Source organism: Mustelus asterias, chromosome 24, assembly GCF_964213995.1.
Source record: "Mustelus asterias chromosome 24, sMusAst1.hap1.1, whole genome shotgun sequence".
Lineage (NCBI taxonomy): Eukaryota > Metazoa > Chordata > Chondrichthyes > Carcharhiniformes > Triakidae > Mustelus > Mustelus asterias.
The window spans coordinates 6,899,526-6,921,216 of record NC_135824.1 but is presented as its reverse complement, the minus strand read 5'-3'; the positions used below and the strand labels follow the sequence as shown (position 1 = coordinate 6,921,216).

The following is a 21,691-nucleotide window of genomic DNA, read 5'->3' as shown; positions in this document are numbered from 1 at the left end:
GAGGAAAGAGCACAGTAGGCAATGTGGGAAGAGAGCCCCAGTGGCAGCACGTGGCAGGTCATTGTGTGGAGGGGGGTTAGTGATGGAGAAAGCAGAGACAGAAAGGGATAGAAATGGCATGGTGACGAAACTGTGGCATAGTGGTTAGCACTGCTGCCTCACAGAGCCAGGGACCCGGGTTCGATTCCCGGCTTGGGTCAGTGTGTTGAGTTTGCATGTTCTCCCCGTGTCTGCGTGGGTTTCCTCCGGGTACTCCAGTTTCCTCCCAAAGCCTGAAAGACATGCTAGTTAGGTGCATTTACCTGAACAGGCGCCGTAGTGTGGCGACTAGGGGAATTTCACAGTAACTTCATTGCAGTGTTAAATTAACTTTAACTGAGGAAGAGTTGCGAGGAACCAGAAGATGAATAAAGGTTTGAAGGCATATGAATAAACCAGGGTGAATAAAGGTTTGAAAGCATATCAAATTTTCATTGTAACATTTTGTTTTGAAGCTCAATGTGCATTCCGTTATAGAAAACAGAAAATGTTTTGAGGCTTCTCTCATGGGACAGCATGGTTAAGTCTTAATGCTTAATCGCAGGGGAATGTAACACTTCCACTTTTTGCATCCAGTTGCATCATAAATTACTCCTAAGTTAATCTATACTGCCACAACAACATCTTCCAATTGATCTTCTGAAATTCCATTCTCTATCATGCCACAGAACCAGAGTAAGATTGGACTTAATACCAAATGGTACTTAATTGTAAGCAGCTTTGTTAGACATTAGGAATTTGAATGAAGTTGTTTCAACTTATTTCTCTTGATAAACTCACAAATGAGAACAGACTTTCTTCTCATCTCTAGAAGATTGGTGACAGAAATGAAACAACCGTGTGCTTACCCACAACATCACCCATTTAAAGTAGCCCCATTGTTCAGATAACTGGGAAACGAGAAAGGAAGTTACAATTCTGTTATCACTGAAGCAATCTCCTCCCCTCCCGTGCTATAAAGTTACAAACACCCTGTTGCCTCAACAGTTTGAACAGGCAGGAAATTATAGTCTCTGAACAATATTGCTATTGAAAATAAAGCTGCTTTAATATTGGACTTGCGCCACAAGTTCCCAATACACAGGTTTTGCACAAAAATAATAAAGCACACTCACTGCATTTATTAAGGCAAATTGTTGAGAAGATCCACCTTTATGTAGTTTTTAGGGCCAGTAGCTTTGTAGGTTGGTTGCACAAGACCCAGCAACACTGAACAATTTGGAGGGCCATCAATGATGCTGGGGGCAGAATGAAATTGGTATCTAACATTCAAAAATATTCATAATACAAATTAGAAGTTACACTGAAAGATAATACTCCAGTTGATGCCACTTAATTAGGACTATAAGTGATGAGAGCTCTCTTTTAACACACTTCCTTAAAGTGCATTACACTGGTAACAATCCAGTTATTTTTGATTAAAAAAAGCAAAAGTGAAACTTGAATAATTAGTAAACAATAGTGAAATAAAAGCACCAAATTGTAGCTAGTAGCATAGCTCACTCGTCAGTGTTGCACAGGATCAAGATACCACTGATATTGTGGCAATCCTGATAGCGAACAGCATCAAAAGATAGGTACAATTGTAACAGCCAAATGTCTCAGGAAGGGGAAAAAATACTTTTTCTCTAAAATTCAACTAGGTATAGAATTAAAGACACACTGCTGAGTTACACAAATGCTCAGAAGGGGAAGCTATGGTGTGCTTTTATGTTCTGGTTGCTGAGAAAAATTGCCAAAAGTGTTAAACTACTTCAGTTGGGCGGGATTTTATGGCCTCGCTCGTCCTGAAACCATAAAATCCCGCCCAAGGTCAACGGACATTTCCATTGTCCGGCCCTAGCCCACTCCAATTCCGTGGCGGATGGGGCGGTAAAATTCTGGCCATTATATTTTTATCTTATACAAAATGTAACAGTAAACTTTTGTGTTAGAATCTTTCCACAGGTTCAGGGAGCAAATGTGGCATCAATGTATTAATGACCCATTGGGTGAAAACCTCCCAAGTTTAGACTCTCAGCTGTGCTGAGTTAGCTGACCTCTGCTCCAGTAGCGGTGCTGCAACCATAAACCAGCCAAGGTTTATTCTGCCCCTCTCATTTTCCACTAACTGCTTCTGGAAAGTATGGACAGTGGTTGAGGAAAATGCACCAAGTTGATTTTCTATAAATATATGACTAATCTGATTAATAAAGATAATTTGAGTTCATGAAGTCAGGCAGTTTTGTCTTGCTCACCCATTTGAACTGAGAAATAATGCATTGTGCAGAAAAATAGAATAGTACAACTGTTAGTTTCCTCGCACCCTCTGAATTTCTGCCTCGCATTTTCTAAATGGTGGATTGTGATTTATATTACTGTTAATTAATATTAACTAAAAATATTGTGAATCAGCGGTAATGGTTTGACTTTAAAGCTTCAAACTGTCACCAATAACCGAACCTGGAAAGGATCATGGATGGGTTGGAAGATTGGAAAAACAAGATTTGACTTTGCAGAAGTGGTGCTTGCAGCAGTTAGTAACCTGTTCAAACAAAATATTCAAACTGATATTTGTACGCACAATTTTGACGAAATACCAGCAGTTTAATCCAATTCAAAATACAACACTGTCAAGTTATTACCTCTCATCCCACAGTGCATCATGGACTAATTTCATAATAGTCTTTTAGGGGTTAAAGTCATCTCCTGTGGAAAGTGTTATTTAAAAAAGCCCGGGGGCTCATTTTTAATGAGCTGTAACTATTAAGTAATGCATAAAGGATACTAAAATTTATGGTGCATATAGCTATTATATAATGGTAAAAATCATTAAAAACTATTTTTCTTAATGTTCTTGATGATCTGATCAGTAACTATGGAACTACTTTTGGAAATGTCAAAAAAAAACTTTGTCCCATTTTGTGTGGAGAGTTATCTTAAACCTTTTTGAATGTGTGCATTTGATCATTACAAAGAACCCTGCATAAATGCATACTCTGCCTACAAAATTTTCAATCACAGTGATCAGTACATTTTCATCTACTGATCAGGTGCTATTGTAACCTACCATTGCCAAACTTCCCTGTTGGATTTGCTGGACCTCCTGGGAAGATGGATGTGCTCGATATAGATATTCAGAATGCCAGAGTTGTCAGTATTGACTGGCTGTTCTGCTTTAGAATTTTTTCACAACTTTTGGGATGATCTCCCAACCTTGTTGAACTGTGAATAATTTACATCAGGGGTGGGAAAATTATGGTCCATGGGAGCTTCTGATCTGGTATGCAGCCACAGCAGGCATTCTTACAGAAGTAATTTAAAGTAAGTTGGCCTATGACTGGTCACCAGAGAATGTTTCTCAAGGAGCGCAGCCACCATGTTAGAGGAGGTGAGCGCACATGGAGATCTAATAGCAGCATAAAACAAGTGTGCATTCAAAATTACTAACTAGATAATTCAAGTTGATTTGCATTTTGGTTTTCCAAGTATATACATTGGAATTTCAAAACTAATTTTTCAGTTGGATTTTAGAACTGTTTTCAAAAGGTTGTCAACTTTTATAAAATTTTGTTTTCCCATTGTTCTCATTTCCTTGCCCAAAGGTGCTGATTCTTGCTGAGGTCCGGTGACCTGGGTGCTGGCAGTCCTTCAGTACCTTTTCCAAGCAGCCATCTTTCATATGCAGTCGTGCACACTGAATATTGGCAGATTGTTTGGCATTCATGCACTTTCGACCATTTATTTCTTCCCTGTCCCTCTAATGATGCTGAGGAAGGTAATACCAGCTATGTCTTGGTTTATCATAGAATCCTTACAGTGCAGATGGAGGACAGCCAGCTCATCAAGCCTGCACTGACAACAATCCCATCCAGGCCCTATCCCCGTAACCCCGCATATTTACCCTGCTAATCCCCCTGACACCAAGGGGCAGTTTAGCATGGTCAATCCACTTACATCTTTTGGACTGTGGGAGAAAACCCATGCAGACACAGGGAGAATATGCAAACTCCATACAGACAGTCACCCCAAGGCTAGAATCGAACCTGAGTATCTGGCGCTGTGTGGTAGCAGTGTTAACCACCAGATCAGCTAACAGCACTGACCAGGATTTGAAGCAGGTGAGTTCAGGTCTACATTGGCATAATAATTGATTCAAGAGTACTTTACCCACAAGAATATATATCTATATATAAATGTGTATACCTATAAACTATTAACAAATATTGCTGTGTGTCCCATCAACTTTTCAACATTATAAATTCCAAAAGCCACATTTATAACCAGGGATGAGGAATCTCAGTCAAGTGGGGAAATGAGAGAAGCTGGGGTTGTTATCCTTAGAGCAGAGGAGGTTGAAGGTAGATTTAATAAAGATGTTCAAAATCATGAATGTACTGATTAAGTAAATAAGGAGAAACTGTTTCTCATGGCATAAGTGTCAGTAATCAGTGCATGCATAATTAAGTTTTTAAGTTTATTTATTTGTGTCACAAGTAGGCTTACATTAACACTGCAATGAAGTTATTGTGAAAATCCGGAACCTGGTCGGGTATACAGAGGGAGAATTTAGCATGACCAAAGCACCTAACAAGCACGTCTTTTGGACTTGTGGGAGGAAACTGGAGCACCCAGAGGAAACCCATGCAAACATGGGAAGAATGCAGACTCCGCACAGACAGTGACCCAAGCCGGGAATTGAACCCGGGTCCCTGGCGTTGTGAGGCAGCAATGCTAACTACTGTGCCACCCATTGTTAATTGGCAAAAGAAACAGAGGCAGCAGATTTGTAAAAGCTTTATCTGGAATTCTGCTGGTGGATAATGGATTGAAATATGGAAGCACAAACACTGCAATACTTGCGGTGGGTTCCAAGATATGTATGACTGAAGGTGTCCACAAGCAATCTTGGTAACCCTTAACAAGTCTTCCACCTCAATAGATGGATGCTGGCAAACTGCATTTTTGAGAGAGGGCGGGCAGGGGGTGAGGGAGGGCGGAGGAGACGGAAGATGGGGACAAGGGCAGTGAGCGAGTGAGGTTGGGAGGTCAGGGGAGAGGGAGGAAGGGTGTAAGAGTGAGGGAGGGTGGAGGGGGAGAGACCAAGGGCTGGGGAGAGAGAGATTATGGGCGAGGGAGATTATGGTGGTTGGGACAAGTACCAGAGGGTGAGGGGAGTGTATGCCTGAGGAGTGAGTCTGTCGGTGTGCGGGCAAAATGTGTCCACATGTCTGTCTCACTCCCAATCTCGGGGTTCTGATTCATCTGCACGCACCCGCACAATGGATGAGAGTTAAGGAGTGAGCACCCTGAGACTGGAAGTGAGCCAGACACACTCACCCTATTACACTCTTTATTACTCATTTTGTTGTTGTTCAGCAAATTGTTTCTTTTCATACCTGTTTTATTTTTGAAATTCATGTTTAATGTTGTGCCAAACTTTTACTTTCCAAATTTTGCTCATTGGCCCCTGGGTGTGAACAATTTTGAAATATGGCCCCCACGTAAAAAGATTGGACTAGCATGCTTTGTTGCATAAGAACATCAAATGCTGCTTTGGCTGTTATGTGGAGATCTGATTGACTGTACTCCTCCACATCAATTTTCTGGCTACAATCCACAGTTCCCTTAACACCCTGTAATCATGAAAAAGACAAATTTTCCATAAACTGCTCATCAGCATAATGCTACAAACATGTGGGATGGCCAGAGGATGCAATGATATAACAGAAAGAGCTTATGTAAAAGAACCTTTTATAACATTAAGCTACCACCTTCAAAGAAAAATTCAATCCAGAAAAAGTGGACGAGCTTCATGCTTCTTTGATTGAATCTAAATTCCCAAACAACCATCCTCAAGATGGCACAGAAAATCCTTGTTTCTTTTTGGTTCCACCTTGGTGTGCAAACAAACATTGTGCCTGCCGCAATACAACAAATCTCACTGCAGATCCCAGTTAAATGACCAGCATCTCAGCGCCTTATTGCAGATTTCCACAAGAATGACACTGGAATGCACCAAATGCATCATTCACGTTAATCCAAGAGGGCATTAAAAAAGGGGTATGTTTAGTTTATTTATTGAAATATATCATTATGATGGTATAATTAACACAATATAGGCTTTGCTTATTTATCTTTATTTTGTTTCTTGAGCACGTGCAGCATCCCATACAATTTGCATGCCCAAATATGAAGGTTTGCCCAGTTAACAGTGAAGAAGTTTGTAGGTTACAGGAAGAAATAGATGGGTTGGACAGAACAGTGGCAGATGGTATTTAACTCTGATAAGTGCGAGGTAGTGCATTTGGAAGAGGTTAACAAGATAAGGGAGTAATTAATGAATGGCAGGACACTTAGAAACTCAGGGAACAGATGGAACTTGGGGTACTTATTTCTGTACAGGTCCCTGAAAGCAGTATAGCAGGTGAATAGGGTAGTTAAGGCATATGGGACACTTGCTTTTATCAGTTGTGGCTTAGAGTCTAAGAGCAAGGAAGTTATGTTGGTGCTGTACAGAACGTTGGTGCTGTACAGAACGTTGGTAAGGCCACAGCTGGAGTACTGTGTGCAGTTTTGGTCATCCCACTATAGGAAGGATGTGATTGCACTAGAGGGGGTACAGAGGAGATTTACTAAGATGTCACCTGGGATAGAGCAGTTGAGCTATAAGGAGAAACTGGATAAGCTTGGATTGTTTTCTTTACAGCATAGAAGGCAGAGGGGGGACATGATTGAGGTGTATAACATTATGAGGGGTATGGATAGGGTGAATAGGAAGCAGCTGTTCCCCTTGCTTGAGGAGTCAATCACGGGGGGGGGGGGGGGGGGGGGGGGGGGGGGGCATAGTTTTAAGGTGAGGGGCAGGAGATTCAGAGGGGATTTGAGAAAAATAAATCACTCAGAGGGTGGTGAGAATCTGGAATGCACTGTCTGGGTAGGTAGTGGAGACCGGAAACCTTACAACCTGGGTGGCATAGTCGCACAGCGGTTAGCACTGCTGCCTCACAGCGCCTAGCACTGCTGCCTCACAGCGCCAGGGACCCAGGTTCAATTCCTGGCTTGGGTCACTATCTGTGCAGAGTCTGCACGTTCTCCCCATGTCTGTGTGGGTTTCCTCTGGGTGCTCCAGTTTCCTTCCACAGTTCAAAAGACGTGCTGGTTAGGTGCATTGGCCCTGCTAAATTTTCCCTCAGTGTACTCGAACAGGCACCGGAGTGTGGCAACTAAGGGATTTTCACAGTAACTTCATTGCAGTGTTAATATAAGCCTACTTGTGACTAATAAACAAACTTTAACTTTAAAAAGTATTTGGATGAGGACTTGAAAGATCATAACATTCAAGGATATGGGACAAGTGCTGAATAATGGGTTTAGCGTGACTTTAGGGATAAGTTATTGTCGGTGCAGACTTATGACACCCCAGCTTTACAACAAATAAATTCAATATTTTTAGGGTTAATGGCATCACTGTTAAGATTGTTTTTTTTCTAACTAAATGGTATAATTTTCTAGAATTATTCTTTTTTAACCAAAATGTAAGATGCATTTGTTTTGAAATTTAGTCAATTATAGTAGTGACTTGTATATCCATGTGAAAACCAGTGCATAACTCTTGTGTTTAAACAAGCTTTCCAATATTTATAACTGATTTCTCTTTACCTATTTAACTGTTGAATAAATAAATATGTTTTCCTGGTTAAAGTTGTCAGTTTAAAAAATAAAACTCAAAAGAAAGTTATTAAAGACATGGAATCCGTTGTAAAATGGGTATCTCACAAAAAAAATCACTCGTGAGCATCAATTTTGAAAGAGGAAAAGTTCTGCCTTTGCCTTATTGGAGGAATAAACAAAGACATGTTGTACAAAAAGGTTTTATTTCAGCTACTACACTGCACAATACCTAGGTGGCAAAAAAACTAATACTCTTGACATCAATTTCCTGGAGAAGACCTCAAAGCTAATCTTTTGATCTGGAAGCAGCAGGATCTAAGAAATACAATTTCAAGAGCTAGGTTACAGCATTGTTGCTGCCAAGCCACACCTATAGAATCACAGCTTATGACAAGTCAAGGAGTCAGTGATGATGGTTAAATGAAATCCTGAATTATCTGCCCCCGCATCAGAGGTCTTCAAAGATCATTTGAGCATCTCTTCTTCCACTACACCAAAACTGAAAGAAAGATCATTTCCAAATGTCAGTAAAACCTTATGCATACAATCTTGATGCAAGGAAATCCCTAGCAATCTACAGGTCTGATCAATTTGCAATCCAAGCTTCAATTTGCATATGCTCAATGCCATCACGGATGCACAAGGAATGAGGAAATTAGAAGTAAAAAGTGATTTCAGGCAGAATTTTATGACCCAAAGTTTATTGTGCAATAGGTTACCAGGCGTGGCCATTTAAATTAACAGTATAATTTAAGAATTATGCTGAGAATTAGCAAATTAAATGTGGCAATCTCTGAAAAAGGGATGGATATGTTGGGTCAAATATTCTTTTTGTTCCTAAAAACTTATAGTTTCAAAGGTAATCTGCAAGGCTGTATAGGCTTGAGTGTATTCCAAGCCACGAACAAATCTGAGACGAAAGGACATCACAGGTTGTACGACAAATGCTTGGTTGATTTGTTAACATCTTAACCACAAGTCCATTATTGCTTTCTCTATATAGATCTTACACAACTACTAATGAAAAAATAAACCATCTTCTATAGTTTCTATCTTTGCTGGTAGGCATATTGGATAAAAGCACACTGCCATAATTATGTCACATCTGAATAACATAAAATATAACTGTTTCCATATATTCTGATATCTTGCAATTTACCAGGAAAGTATTAAGCTGTAGTTGGAATTATGCCAGGGATGTGAAACTACAGTTATGGGGAGACTCGAGATACTGGGACTACTTCCACTGGAACAGAGAAGGCTAAGAGAAGATTTAAAATAGAATTGTTTTAAGTTATGAAGGGCTTTGACAGGGTGACTAAAGGAAGGTTATTTCCTTTGGATTGGAAATTGGTTCTAAAACGTCATCAATTTAAAATCATTGCTAAGTGAGAAGTTTCAGCACATAAAAAATGAGTGGAATATGGAATATTTTTCCACAGTTGAAACAGAGACAACTGCATTTTAGTGAAAATGGATAAATATTTGAAGCAGAGGAAAACACAGGATTTTATGGACCCCTGGTAGGCATGTTTATGATATGGAGATGCCGGAGATGCATGTTTATGACAGAGGTTAGGACGGGGAGCACGTGAAATGTCGGGTGGCTAGCCCAGTCTTCCTGCCCACCTGTGACCCAGTCCTCATAATACAGGGAATGGGTGGGGTGCTCACTAATCACCCCATACTTGGGCTTATTGAGGGCCTTGAGTGGCTGATTGTTTCCTAGTCAAAGCCCTCAATCTGCCTCCACTGCCATAATGCACTGGGTTGTGCAGACAGGTGAGAGTGGAAAGGCATTTTTTTTTTAAACAAAGTTATTGAAAAGGCAAGCAGGAAGGGAGGGGAAGTCATACGGAGGTGTCTTATGCACAACCGGGGCACCTCCTCCCCTAAATGTGTTACTTCTGCTTTGTGCCTCCCCATCTGGCCTCCAAAACCTGCCCTTCCCAGGGTGCAAATCCCTTCCTGCCCCAAAACTTGGGACCTATCTGGGTCAGGGGACCATCGCTTTTCTGCATGGAACTGCCTGCAGTCCCTGTAGCAGCCGCTACTACATTCTGGCACTGCTAAAGCTGTTGGCCAATTGGATTAGGCAGCAGCTCCCAAGGGCTGGATTCCTTTCACTAAGGGTGGAAGTCAAGCCCTTGGCTCATTAAGGCCGCCAAGAGTATGTTATTACTGAGGGGCAGCTTTATTTAAAGTCGATCAGATTTGAACCGATTTTTCCTTCCTCAACGAGTGAGGCGTGATCAGTAAACACCACCACGCACCCCCCCCCCCCCACTTCTCTACTTCAGGCTACCATAATTTTTGTACAGAAAGTTGATTAAGGTATTGCCCACTGCAGCACTATGCTGTATAAAGCAAAACATTCTAGGTTTCACTCCTAGTCTCTGATGAATTTGCTGCTAATTCTCAGTGGCACTGGAAGGGGGAAGATCAAACAAGTGTTCAGCTCCTGATGGCTTTTCTGACATTTCTATTGGAAAGTGCAACTTTTCAACTCACATGAATTACCTTTTCCTCACTATCGCAAACTATAATCAATAATTTGTTTACTAGATGTTTTCACTGAACGCTGTTCTATTAGCATTTTTCTGTCTCTGGATTCCACCTTCAAAAAGCAGCTTGTGTTTGCAGATGAGATTTAATGAATAAAAGCAAATTGAGGGAATTATTCAACCCATTTGGCAGAGTAGCAACAATCATTATATCAATGAAGATTAAAGTGAAATGATCACTTTTGATCCAAACACAAAACATGAGAAACCAAATAACTATCCCTTCTATTAAGGTTTATTGTATCATGGTATTTAATAACATACATAAAATTGACAAGCACTCTACAGGGAGAAGTGTTCCTTTCATTCACAGTGTGCATGTTTGGAAGGCTTTATAAAAGGCTTTGATTAAATGTACCTACATATGACAACATGGCTTTCATTTCCTCATCGCTGCGTACTGTGATTCGATCGCCATCCTCATCTTCATCTTTAAAAACAAAAATGCATTTTGAATCCAATTTAGTTAATCAATGCAATTTGTATTAAGTAAGAGAATGCTAGGAGTGTGATACAGAGAATAACAAAGTTTGGAATGGATTATAAGACAATAATAAAATGACATCAGAGACATACTCCAGCTTGCATTATATTATGTGACCGTTGTAAATTTATTTGATTGAAACATTTTTTTTTCTTTCCAGGCCAATGTCATGACAACAGTAAGTTCCCTTGAATCTACAATACAATACAAATTGTTCATGTGGCTCATTGCAACCATACCTGGTCTGTCTAATATAGTTGATACAAATGGTATTTTTGTAATAGCTAGACTGAAGCACTTAGCATCTTAAACAACTATTCTGCAATTTGATATACATGTTATCATTAACATTCAAATCAATACTGCAAGTGTTACAAATCTGAAGTTTCAAAGGAGATATTTTCATGGTATATAATATTCAATAGAACACAGTTACAACTAACTTGTATCCAACTCACTATTATTGTTAACACAATAAATGTGACCAAGTGTCATCGGGATTAACTCATTCCAATAGGTGAATTTTATTCTTAAAAGATTACATGACTGCTGAACTGAACACAGCAGCTAGAAGCCGACAACATTCGGTGAAAGGAAAAGGAAAGTATCATGTCCATTCTAAAAGTATATTACAATTATTTCAAGGGGGAGGAGCATCGAGCAGCAATGTATTAAACTCAAACAATTCAATGCTATTTTGAAATAAAATTACACAGCATAGGTCATCCATCCATTGTGGTTTACACTGTTGTACAATTAACTAGTGATTGCAGTGTAGCAGGATATTTCACTCATTACAATAAGGTTACTGGGTAGGAGGAAGTGGATTAGAGGAAAATCATAGAACCAAGGGTTCAGGTACCACCACTTTCTACCAGTGTACTCCTCCATTCTTGTCTCATCCCTCCAGCTCTTAAAGATTCAAATAGACCTCATGGCTACCCTCACAATGTACATGAGTACATGGCATTTCCACTCACTAATAGTGTAGTGGTGCAGAGAATGCATGTATATATCTAATACATATAAATATACATATATATGAACACACTACTTGCATCATCAACATCTTGGAATGCTTTCCCTATAATGTTTCATAACAATTTAACCATGATACCATAACAACCAGTAGGCTTGAAGGGTTGAGTGGCCTGCTCCTAATATGTATATAATATATTGCATTGTGTATGAAATAAAACAGCATATTTTTCAACTGCCTTGATCAATACTCTGGAAAATCTTCTGACAACATATAACATGACTACTGAGTTGGTAGTAGATAATTAAAGGCAGCAGCCATGGGTCCTGATGATTGACCAATTAAACTCAATTGGTCAATTGAGTTTAATTGCACTCCAAGATGTCGATAAAGGATGTAAGTAGTGTGTTCATATATGTATGTTTATATGTATTAGATATATACATACATTCTGTGTGGCACTACACTATTAGTGAGTGGAAATGCCATGTACTCAAGTACATTGTGAGGGTAGCCTTGAGGTCTATTAGAATCTTTAAGAGCTGGAGGGATGAGACAAGAGTGGAGGAGTACACTAGTACAAAATGGTCATACCGAAGAATTTTGTGGCATTGGAGGTGGTGGTCCTGGGATATGGGAGAACCAAGAAGGAAATAATGGGACTAGCTATCCTTCCTCAGGGTAGTGCCCTAGGCCAAGCCATCTTCAGCTGCTTTATCAATGACCTTTCCTCCATCATAACGTCAGAAGTGGGACTTTCGCCGATGATTACACAATGTTCAGCACCTTTCACAACTCAGATTCTGAAGCTGTCCGTACTCTCATGCAGCATGAGGACAATATTCACTTTGGGCTGATAAGTGACAAGTAATGGCCATCTCCAACAAGAGAGAATCTAACCATCTCTCCACGATGTTCAATGGCCTCAGCATTGTTGAAAGCCCCCACCATCTACACCCTGGGGATTATCATTGACCAGAAACTGAACTTGGCCAGCCATATAAATACTGTGGCTACAAAAGCAGGTCAGAGGCTGGGAATGCTGCGGAAGTAACTTACCTGACTCCCCAAAGCCTGTGCACCAGTTACAAGGCACAAGTCAGGATTGTGAAGGAATCCTCGCCACTTGCCTAGATGAGTGCAGCTCCAACAATACTCAAAAAACCTGACGCCATCGAGAACATTGATTGGCACGACATCCGCCTCCTTCAAGATTCACTCCCTCCACTACCAACGCACAGTGGCAGCAGTGTGTACCATTTCCTAGCTGCACTGCAGGAACTCACCAAGGTCCCTTTGACAACACCTTCCAAACCTGCATCCTCTACCACCTAGAAGGACAAGAGCAGCAGATGCAATGGGAATATCACTTCAAGTTTCCCTCCAAACCACAAACCATCTATATCGTTGCTCCTACACTGTCGCTGGATCAAAATCTCTGGAATTCCCTTCCTAAATGCAAACGGATGTTCCTATGTAACATGGGCTCCAGCGGTTCAAAAAAGCAGCTCACCACCACCTTCTCAAGGACAATGAGATGGTCAATAACTGGTGGTCTAGACAGCAAAGCCTACATCCTTAAACAAATAAATTTTAAAACATGGCAGGAGCAAATCGATTATGGAGTCTGTGAGCACAGGGAGAACGAATGTTCAGTGGCAAATAGTGGAAGCAAGGACCCAATAAGTGATGCACTGGCTATGATAGACATACTGAACCAATAGGAAAACAATACCAGAGACCAGGCAAGAGTGAAGAGAAAGTTCCTGAACAAGCACCCATGCAACAACATTCAAGTAAAGAAAAGGAAAAAAAATCAATAATTTTGGATAACAGAAAAGCATGATGATGCTACTGTTACAGAAAATCATGTTACGTATATAAAACTTCAGTACATAAACGCGTTGAACGTTGATAGATATATGCATTTTTTAAAGATCCAAGTTGGTCCAAACCTATCCCCTTCTCCTTCCCTAACCAACCCCGTCCCCAAATGCATTTGCGCCTTTTAAAGTTTAGAATTAAACTGTCAGTGAATCACAAAAAATGCAAGCTCAAATGCAACATAGTAGGCAAATGCAGATACTCTCTAATCTTTAAAATTTCTTGAACTTCTGTAATAAGTTACTTAAAAGTGGTTTGTCACACCTGTGACTTGTTGCACAATTATAATATGTAGGCAGCCAAAATTAAATAGCTCTTTATACAAAATAACTATTTATTTTTCATGGATGCTCGCTTTGCTGGCAGCACCAGTATTTTGTTGCCCATCCTTAATTGCCCTCGAGAAGGTGGTGGTGAGCCACCTACTTGAACCACTGTCATCCATCTGGTGTAGGTCCATCCACAGTGTTGTCAGGGAGCTTCAGGATTTTGATCCAGCGACAGTAAAGGAGATAAACCGTCATGTCAGGATGGTGTTTTGCTTGGAGGTGGTCTGTTGCCCTTGTCTTTCTAGCTGGTAGAGGTCACAGATTTAGAAGATGCTACCGAAGGAGTATTGGCAAGTAGCTGCAGTGCATCTAGTATATGGTACACGCTGCTGCCACTGTGCATCAGTGGTGGAAGGAGTGAGTTTTTAAAGTAGTTGATGGGGTGCTTTGTCCTATACATTTCTCCACTAAAAGTACTTCTACGAAGACTACAGAACACCTGCCATTAAAACAAAATTAACAAAAATAAAAACAGAAGGTGGATAATGTGTATTCCTATAATTTGGATATATTTTACATATTAACCATTAATTTACTTACACTCAAATGCTGTGGTTGTTGTATCTGGCAACACCTGGCCAATAACATCCTAAAAGAAACAAACAAAACTGGTCATTTTCTAAAGTAGATCTGAGAAGATTTTACTTTTAAAGATTAATCAAAAACACAATTCCCTGCCTTCCTCCCTGCACAAATGTTGGCTACTTACTCTCAACTTGTACCAGACTACCGTTCCTCTAATTTTCTCTTCCTTTAAATAGTGTCTGACCTCTGCCCTCACTCTCGCCTACCCCAACCCCCAGAACCATGACTAAGATCAGCATGTGAAACAAAGGCCCAAACCTGCATCATACTATTGATAACCTAATGTGTTGCCTCTCGAATGGATGCAGAGTCTTGACTGGGGCTCCCACAGTTGCTTTAAGCAATGCAAGATCTATTTGCTGTATAAATATCATTAACACTGAGACTCTACAGTATTGTGATCAGTTTTTTCTTTGGTTTCAAACACTATACTGTAGTTTGAGAAGGAGAATAAGTTATTTATCTGCTGCTGTGAATTAAGACATTGACACATTCGTTCACAGAAATTCTGAAATGCAGTAGCAACCAGCCAAAAGCACTGATGTGAAGGAAATCAAATAAATATAAATATAAAGTTAAGAAGAAATTGAATGGAAAATAAAATAATCAATGTCGAAGTTAGGAATAAACTTTAAGAAATAACTACTTTAGAGGAAATGATAGAAGGTAGCAAGGACAAAGATAAAAATGTACAGAATATTTTACAGATTTTTCACAGCATATGTTCTTAACTATTGATGTTTATTATTTAAAAGAAATGTTTCACTCTCTGGTCTACTTTGTCAGAGTTTGTGGAACTATGTAATTAGTATGTCTTTTCACTGATTCTTCAAAAAAATTGAGACTAGGCCAATTCTGTTGCTAAATTGTGGAAAATATTCTGGCAACCCTTCAATAAAATAACCTGTGTCATGTTTAATGTGTAATTCATTGGTTTGAGTGGAAATCTCTTGTGGGATTACAATGTTAGTGCTGTGCATATTTATTGGTGCTATTGTATTGTATCTGCTTGTTACTGATGCCAAAGCCTTAGAGCAAGATCTAAGTGAAGAATATGAAACTCCAGGAGAGAGTAAGACTTTCTCTTCAAGGACAAGACAATATGGAGCTCACCACCTATCTTGATTTATTAAACAATCACACCTGTGAACATCAAAGATGTCCTTCTGATTTAAACCTTTGCTCACCTGAAGCATTATATATATTTTTGTATTGGACAAAAGGTCAAATCTCAAAGCATCATTAAAGTGCATGGCAATGATGTAACACACAGTCATTCCATCTTCAAACATTAGGTTTGATGTTTCTTCACATTTTTCAAAGTTATTCATTGCTTTCCAACATTGAACGCAGAATAAATGAATGTCAGCTCCTGAAAATGCTACTGGGTGTTTCAGGTCAGCCAACGGCCCTTTCAGAGAAAACAAAACTTTCGAACAATGTTTGATTTCCCCGCATGAAAGTATTTTTCTTGTCTCTCTCGACTTGATTCAAACCGAGATTTACTAAGAGTTATGACTATGTATAATCCCAATGTCTGATTTTTTAAAAATAGATTCAAGAACCTTTCGTATTTGGAGTATGACAGCAACACAATTGTGTGTGCAATACTTAATACTACACCGGATAGGGAGAAAATTACATTTTTTGTCTACTGCAACCAAAGATCTTAAGAGATACTGTTTCTTTAGCTCTCTGTCTCTTTGACAATGGATTGCATTTTTCAAGAAGGATAAATAAATGATGAAAATGATTTAACCCTTGATGATCACTGCTGCACAATCATTACAGCTCTGGGACTCCACTCTCAGCAGTGCTCAGCTGTTGGAAGTTGGCATACCTTATTCTGATTCAAGTTCATTTGCCAACTCATTGGACAACAGCTGAGCACCGATCAAAATCAAGCCTCAGGACTTTCAGGAAGACACCATTATTGCTGAAAACCAGAATATCAAGTATGGCAAAGGGGCATGCATTTTGCCGAATGACTCCCAAAAAGATAGCAATGGATCCCAAAGTTTTAAATTTTGTGTAAAACATATTATTTACAACAGCAAATTGACACAAATCAGGCCATTCATTTCTGCTACAAAGAAACAAATCCCAGAATATTTTCCCATTTTCCTCTAAATGTGAAGAAAGCCCCGATTGATTTTCTAACTAGACTAGTAAGCGGCAATGCGAAAGTTCTCAGTTATGTTATATTTATACCATTATTACTTGCAAACAATGAGTATGGGTAAGCAAGGTACAATGAATAAAAATAATTTCCCTTCAAAATAAATGATTACTTCAGTTTGTTTAGAAATTGTGTTTATGGGAAACAATGTGTCTACGAGTGTATCACATTTCAGGAGTATCAATAAATTTGCTCTAGTTCTACAAGAAGAATCAAATGGTTACATACTGATTGAATATATTTGAGGAGGAAATAGATAGATCTCTACACTCTAAAGATGTCAAGGGGTATGGAGATGGTGTGGGAGTATGGTGTTGAGATAAATGATCAGCCATGATCATACTGAATGGCAGAGCAGGCTTAAAGGCTGAGTGGCCTACTTCCGCTCCTATTTTCTATGTTTCCAAGGATGCTTGTCAGTAAGCTACAAGCCACTGATTTCATTGAACAGTTTCAAGATAATACATGACAGCAAGAACCAAGCAGTCTGATTTATTTAAAATATATATGATAGTTTATGGAGGGTTATGAATGGATTCCTATGGTTTCATGAACAGATTTCTTACCAAATTTCAAATTTTTAACATTTTATATTGTTAAGTGGCAGTGACACTAAGCCTGGTCAAGGATGTTTAGTATTACTGTTAAATATCAGCTGATCAGAGAGAGCCAACATGGCAGTGTGAAAAGTGAGTCACGTCTAATTAATCTAGTTGCATGTTTTGAGACTTTTGACGAATGAAAGAAGTGTCTATGGTTCTTATCTATATGGCTATTCAGAAGGCATTTAATAACAATGTTATTTTTTTAAAATATGAATTTATGGAATTGGAGGAGAGTGTGGCAACTAGGGGAATTTCACAGCAACTTCATTGCAGTGCTAATGTAAGCATTACTTGTGACTAATAAATAAAACTTTTTAAAACTTTTTTTTTTAAAAACCAGTTGGCAGGTAGGAGACACAGAGTGGCGATAGTGTGTAGGTACTCTGATTGAACAGCTGTGACAAGTTGTGTTCTCTTACACAAAATCAGTAAAAGCCGATGAAAGGGTGCAAAAAAACTAATCAAATAAGCTATTGGAATGTTAGTCTTTGTTTCAAAGGAGTTGGAACAAAAGAGAGGAAGTTATGTTGCAGTTGCATACAGCCTTGGATAGACGCCATCCGCAGTAGTGCATTAAATTTGGAGCTCTAACCTCTGAAAAGCTGAGACTGTTAGAGGCCAAATGGAGCTGATATGACTGAGATTAATAGATAGATTTTTGTTAGGTAATGATTTTAAGAGATCAGCAAAGCTGAGGGAAAAGGAATTGAGGGAGCTGAGATGCAGATCAGTCATCATTCAACTGAACTGTAGAGTATAACCGAGGGATTGAATGGTCTTCTCCTGTTCCTAACGTTATGTCAATGGACCACATACATATGATGGACCAAACAGCCTCCTTTTACACTATAAACAACAACTTGCATTAAAATAGCACATTTAACTTTTATTTAAAGATGAGGTGGAGGTGCCAGTGTTGGACTGGGGTGGACACAGTAAGAAGTCTCACAACACCAGATTAAAGTCCAACAGGTTTATTTGGAATCACAAGCTTTTGGAGCACTGCTCTTTCATCAGGTGAGATCCCAAAAACTTCACAGGAACAGTCAAGCAAATTTTGACACTGAGCCACATAAAAATATTCAAGGTGGATGACCAAAAGCTTCATTAAAGCAGTAAGTTTTGAGGAGTCTTCAAGGAAGAAAGAGGGATAGAGAGGTGGAAATGTTTAACAAGTGAATTCCAGAGCTTAGTAGAGCCTTTTAGCTGAAGACAGTCACCAACGTTAGAGTAATTAAAATTGGGGATTCTCAAGAGTTCAGAATTGGAGGAGCTCTGTCTATATTAAAGTAAAACTTGAATTTCTGTTGTAATGTTTCAAGAATTATTATTTCTTTTGGTTGATTAGCTACTGTACATAGCGATTGATTGTACAAAATTCCCTGGAATTTAGAACATTAATGGGTTATTTGATTAATGCTTTCAAAGTATTAAGAGGAACAGATGGGGTAAATAGAGAGAAACTATCATTGGTTGGGAACATAGGACTTGGAGGCCATACAGCAAACCTTTCTAGAGTGAAATCAGGAAACATTTCAATGCACAAAATATGGTAAGAACTTGGAACTTTCTTCAGCAGACGATACCATATCACATATTCATTTTAAATCGGAGGTCGATGTATTTTGTTAAACAACATTATTGAGGGGTAATGGTAGATAAATGGAGTTCAGTCTGAGATCAGTCATGATTTCATTTAATGGTGGAAGAGGCTCGAAGGGCTAAATGGCCTATTCCTGCAAATTTGTATATACCAACTTGGTCGAATTAAGAATACATAATTGGATTCCATATGGGAAACAATGGATAACATGGATTCTTGACACATTGTGCGTTAGACAAAAATGATTAGCAACAAATCACTGACAGCAAGAATGCTTGCAAAAGGTCTGATGAACAAATAAATCTATTGCAGCTTGGGAATTTCCGTGCATCTGAGAAGCACACATCTACTTGCTTTCCATTTTACAATTCTGAATGCAGTAATTATTGTTGAGGCAACGTCCACAGATACAAACAACCCTTTGATTTCTCACCAAATGTCCATTGTTCACGCATTAACCCAGAAAACTGGTTTCATAAGATCGGTGATAGTGAAAGCCCTTATACCTCAACTAGATCCATTCTTCTACCAACATCCACACAAACATACTTTCCTTCAGGGATTACTGCTCAGATTCCTGGGAATTCAAGTAGCTGTTGGTTAAATGGATGATCACAGACATGAACCCAAACCTCCAAAACATTGGGCCTCAGCTCCACTATGCATTATAAATTCCAACTAATGACAATATTCATTGCTAACAACACCAATTTTAACTTTTAATCTCACAACATTACAGTCATCATGTCAGCCAATATACCAAAACAGTTTACATGTCTCTAGTATCTAATAGGAATCATGTACAAGACAGGGTAAAAAGAAATGAGGCCAATACCATATTGGATGAGGGAGGATTCCAGAAGGATGAGGAGAAGGCTAAATGGTGTGGATTCAAGGTGGAAATGAGCACACAGGACTACAGAGCAAACAGTTATTGTTTGTAAAAGGAAGTTACGAAAGCACAGAATAGGTATATCACATTAAAAAAAACCATCAGCAAACTGTTTCCAGTAGTTATGGGGATAAAAACAAGAAACAAGGTTAATGCAAGAAATTTAGAGCATGGCAGGAGAAACTTCACGCAGACTTTATGAAGCTGTGGACTTCACTTTCAGGACTAGTAGTGAAGACAAAAAATAATTCAACATTCAAAATTAGATAGGGATAAAGTAATGTGAAGGGACAGGATGGGTAACTGGCCTGCTATTGTGTTGCAATGCGTATTCATTTCAATTTAAGCATTTCTATGTAAAAAGTTAACTTTTAAGTGGGGGACGGGGGAGGTGAGAGGGTGGCGCATGCTAGTGTCACTGGACTAGTCATCCATAGGGCCAGGTTAATGCTCCGAGGATGTGGAATAGAATCCCAATCCTGAATAGAATAGAATCCTGGTGAAATTTGAACCCAATTAATAAGTCTGAAATATACAACTAGTTTCAGCAATGGAAGCATTATACAACTGTGTTTGCCACTCCACAAATGTTAGGGCCCAGCATTTCAGAGTGTGGTCTTTCCTCTTTATTATTATGAGTTATTATTAAGAGTTACCATGCTTGTTTGCCTCTCCCTAACACCAATCTCTTTCAGCTCTACACCCATCCAAGATTTCTACATTCTTCGAAATCTGTATAAATACTCTTAACGACAAGAGCAGGTGAGAGGCTCCAAATCCAGCAGCAAGTAACTCACCTCCTGACCTTTTACTTAATTTCCTCCACCCAGGGGAAAACCTGCAGCCTCTCCCCCGGGAGGGGGAAAACCAGCAGCCCCTCCACCGGGAGGGAGAAAACCAGCAGCCCCTCCCCAGGGGGGGAAGAGAGAACCAGCAGTCCCACTCCCGGGGGAAAACCAGTAGGCCCTCTCCTGGGGGGGGACAACCAGCAGCCACTCCCCTGGGGGGGGAACCAGCAGCCCCTCCCCTGGGGGGGAACCAGCAGCCCCTCCCCTGGGGGGGGGGGAACCAGCAGCCCCTCCCCTGGGGGGGGGGGGGGAACCAGCAGCCCCTCCCCTGGGGGGGGGGGAACCAGCAGCCCCTCCCACTGGGTGGAAACCAGCAGGCCCTCCCCGGGGGGAGGCGAAACCAGCAGCCCCTCCCACTGGGTGGAAACCAGCATCCCCTCCCTTGTGGGGGGGGGGGGTTTATAGGAGCGTCCCTTCACTCAGTTGTGCCCTCGAGTTCTAGTCTCTCCCACTAGTGGAAACATCCTCTCCACGTCCACTCTATCTCGGCCTCTCAGTATTCTGTAAGTTTCAATTAGATCCTCCCTCATCCTTCTAAACTCCATCAAGTATATGCACAGTCTCCTCAACTGCTCCTCATATGCCAAACCCTTCATTCCTGAACCTCCGCTGGACCCCCAAGGCCAGCACATCCTTATTTAGGTATGGGGCCTAAAACCTCTCACAATATCCCAAATGGGGTCTGACCAGAGCCTTATACAGCCTCAGCAGTACATCCCTGCTCTTGTATTCTAGTAAGAAGTTTAACAACAAGTTTAACAACTTGTATTCTAGCCCTCTAGAAATGAATGCGAACATTGAATTTGCCTTCCTAATTGCCAACTGCATGTTAATCTTAAGAGAGTCTTGAACCAGGGCTCCCAAGTCCCTTTGTGCTTCAGATTTCCAAAGCTTTTTCCCATTTAGATAATAATCTATGCCCATTCCTGCTTTTATTCTCTATGTTTTTATTAAAACCAGCAGCCCTTCTGCCCCGGGGGAGGGGCGAGAAAACCAGCAGCCCTTCGGCCCCGGGAGGGGAGGGGGGTGGGAACCAGCAGCCCTTCA

General features: G+C 40.1%; 1 protein-coding gene across 2 annotated transcripts in view; it reads right to left on the bottom strand.

Moving 5' to 3' along the window:
- map2k5 (mitogen-activated protein kinase kinase 5) overlaps window positions 1-19,794 on the bottom strand; it is a 290,898-nt gene extending 271,104 nt beyond the window's left edge. Inside the window, exons 1-3 of one of the 2 annotated variants that reach the window (XM_078241240.1) lie at window positions 19,740-19,794; window positions 14,473-14,521; window positions 10,619-10,686 (exon numbers count right to left, since the gene is read on the bottom strand). In XM_078241240.1, coding sequence (XP_078097366.1) covers window positions 10,619-10,686; window positions 14,473-14,521; window positions 19,740-19,742 — 120 coding nt within the window. In that variant the 5' untranslated portion in view covers window positions 19,743-19,794. Of the gene's footprint in view, window positions 1-1,154; window positions 1,278-10,618; window positions 10,687-14,472; window positions 14,522-19,739 lie in introns of those variants that run through there. The other variant, XM_078241241.1, reaches the window with a different exon arrangement.
- Window positions 19,795-21,691: the final 1,897 nt, after the last annotated feature.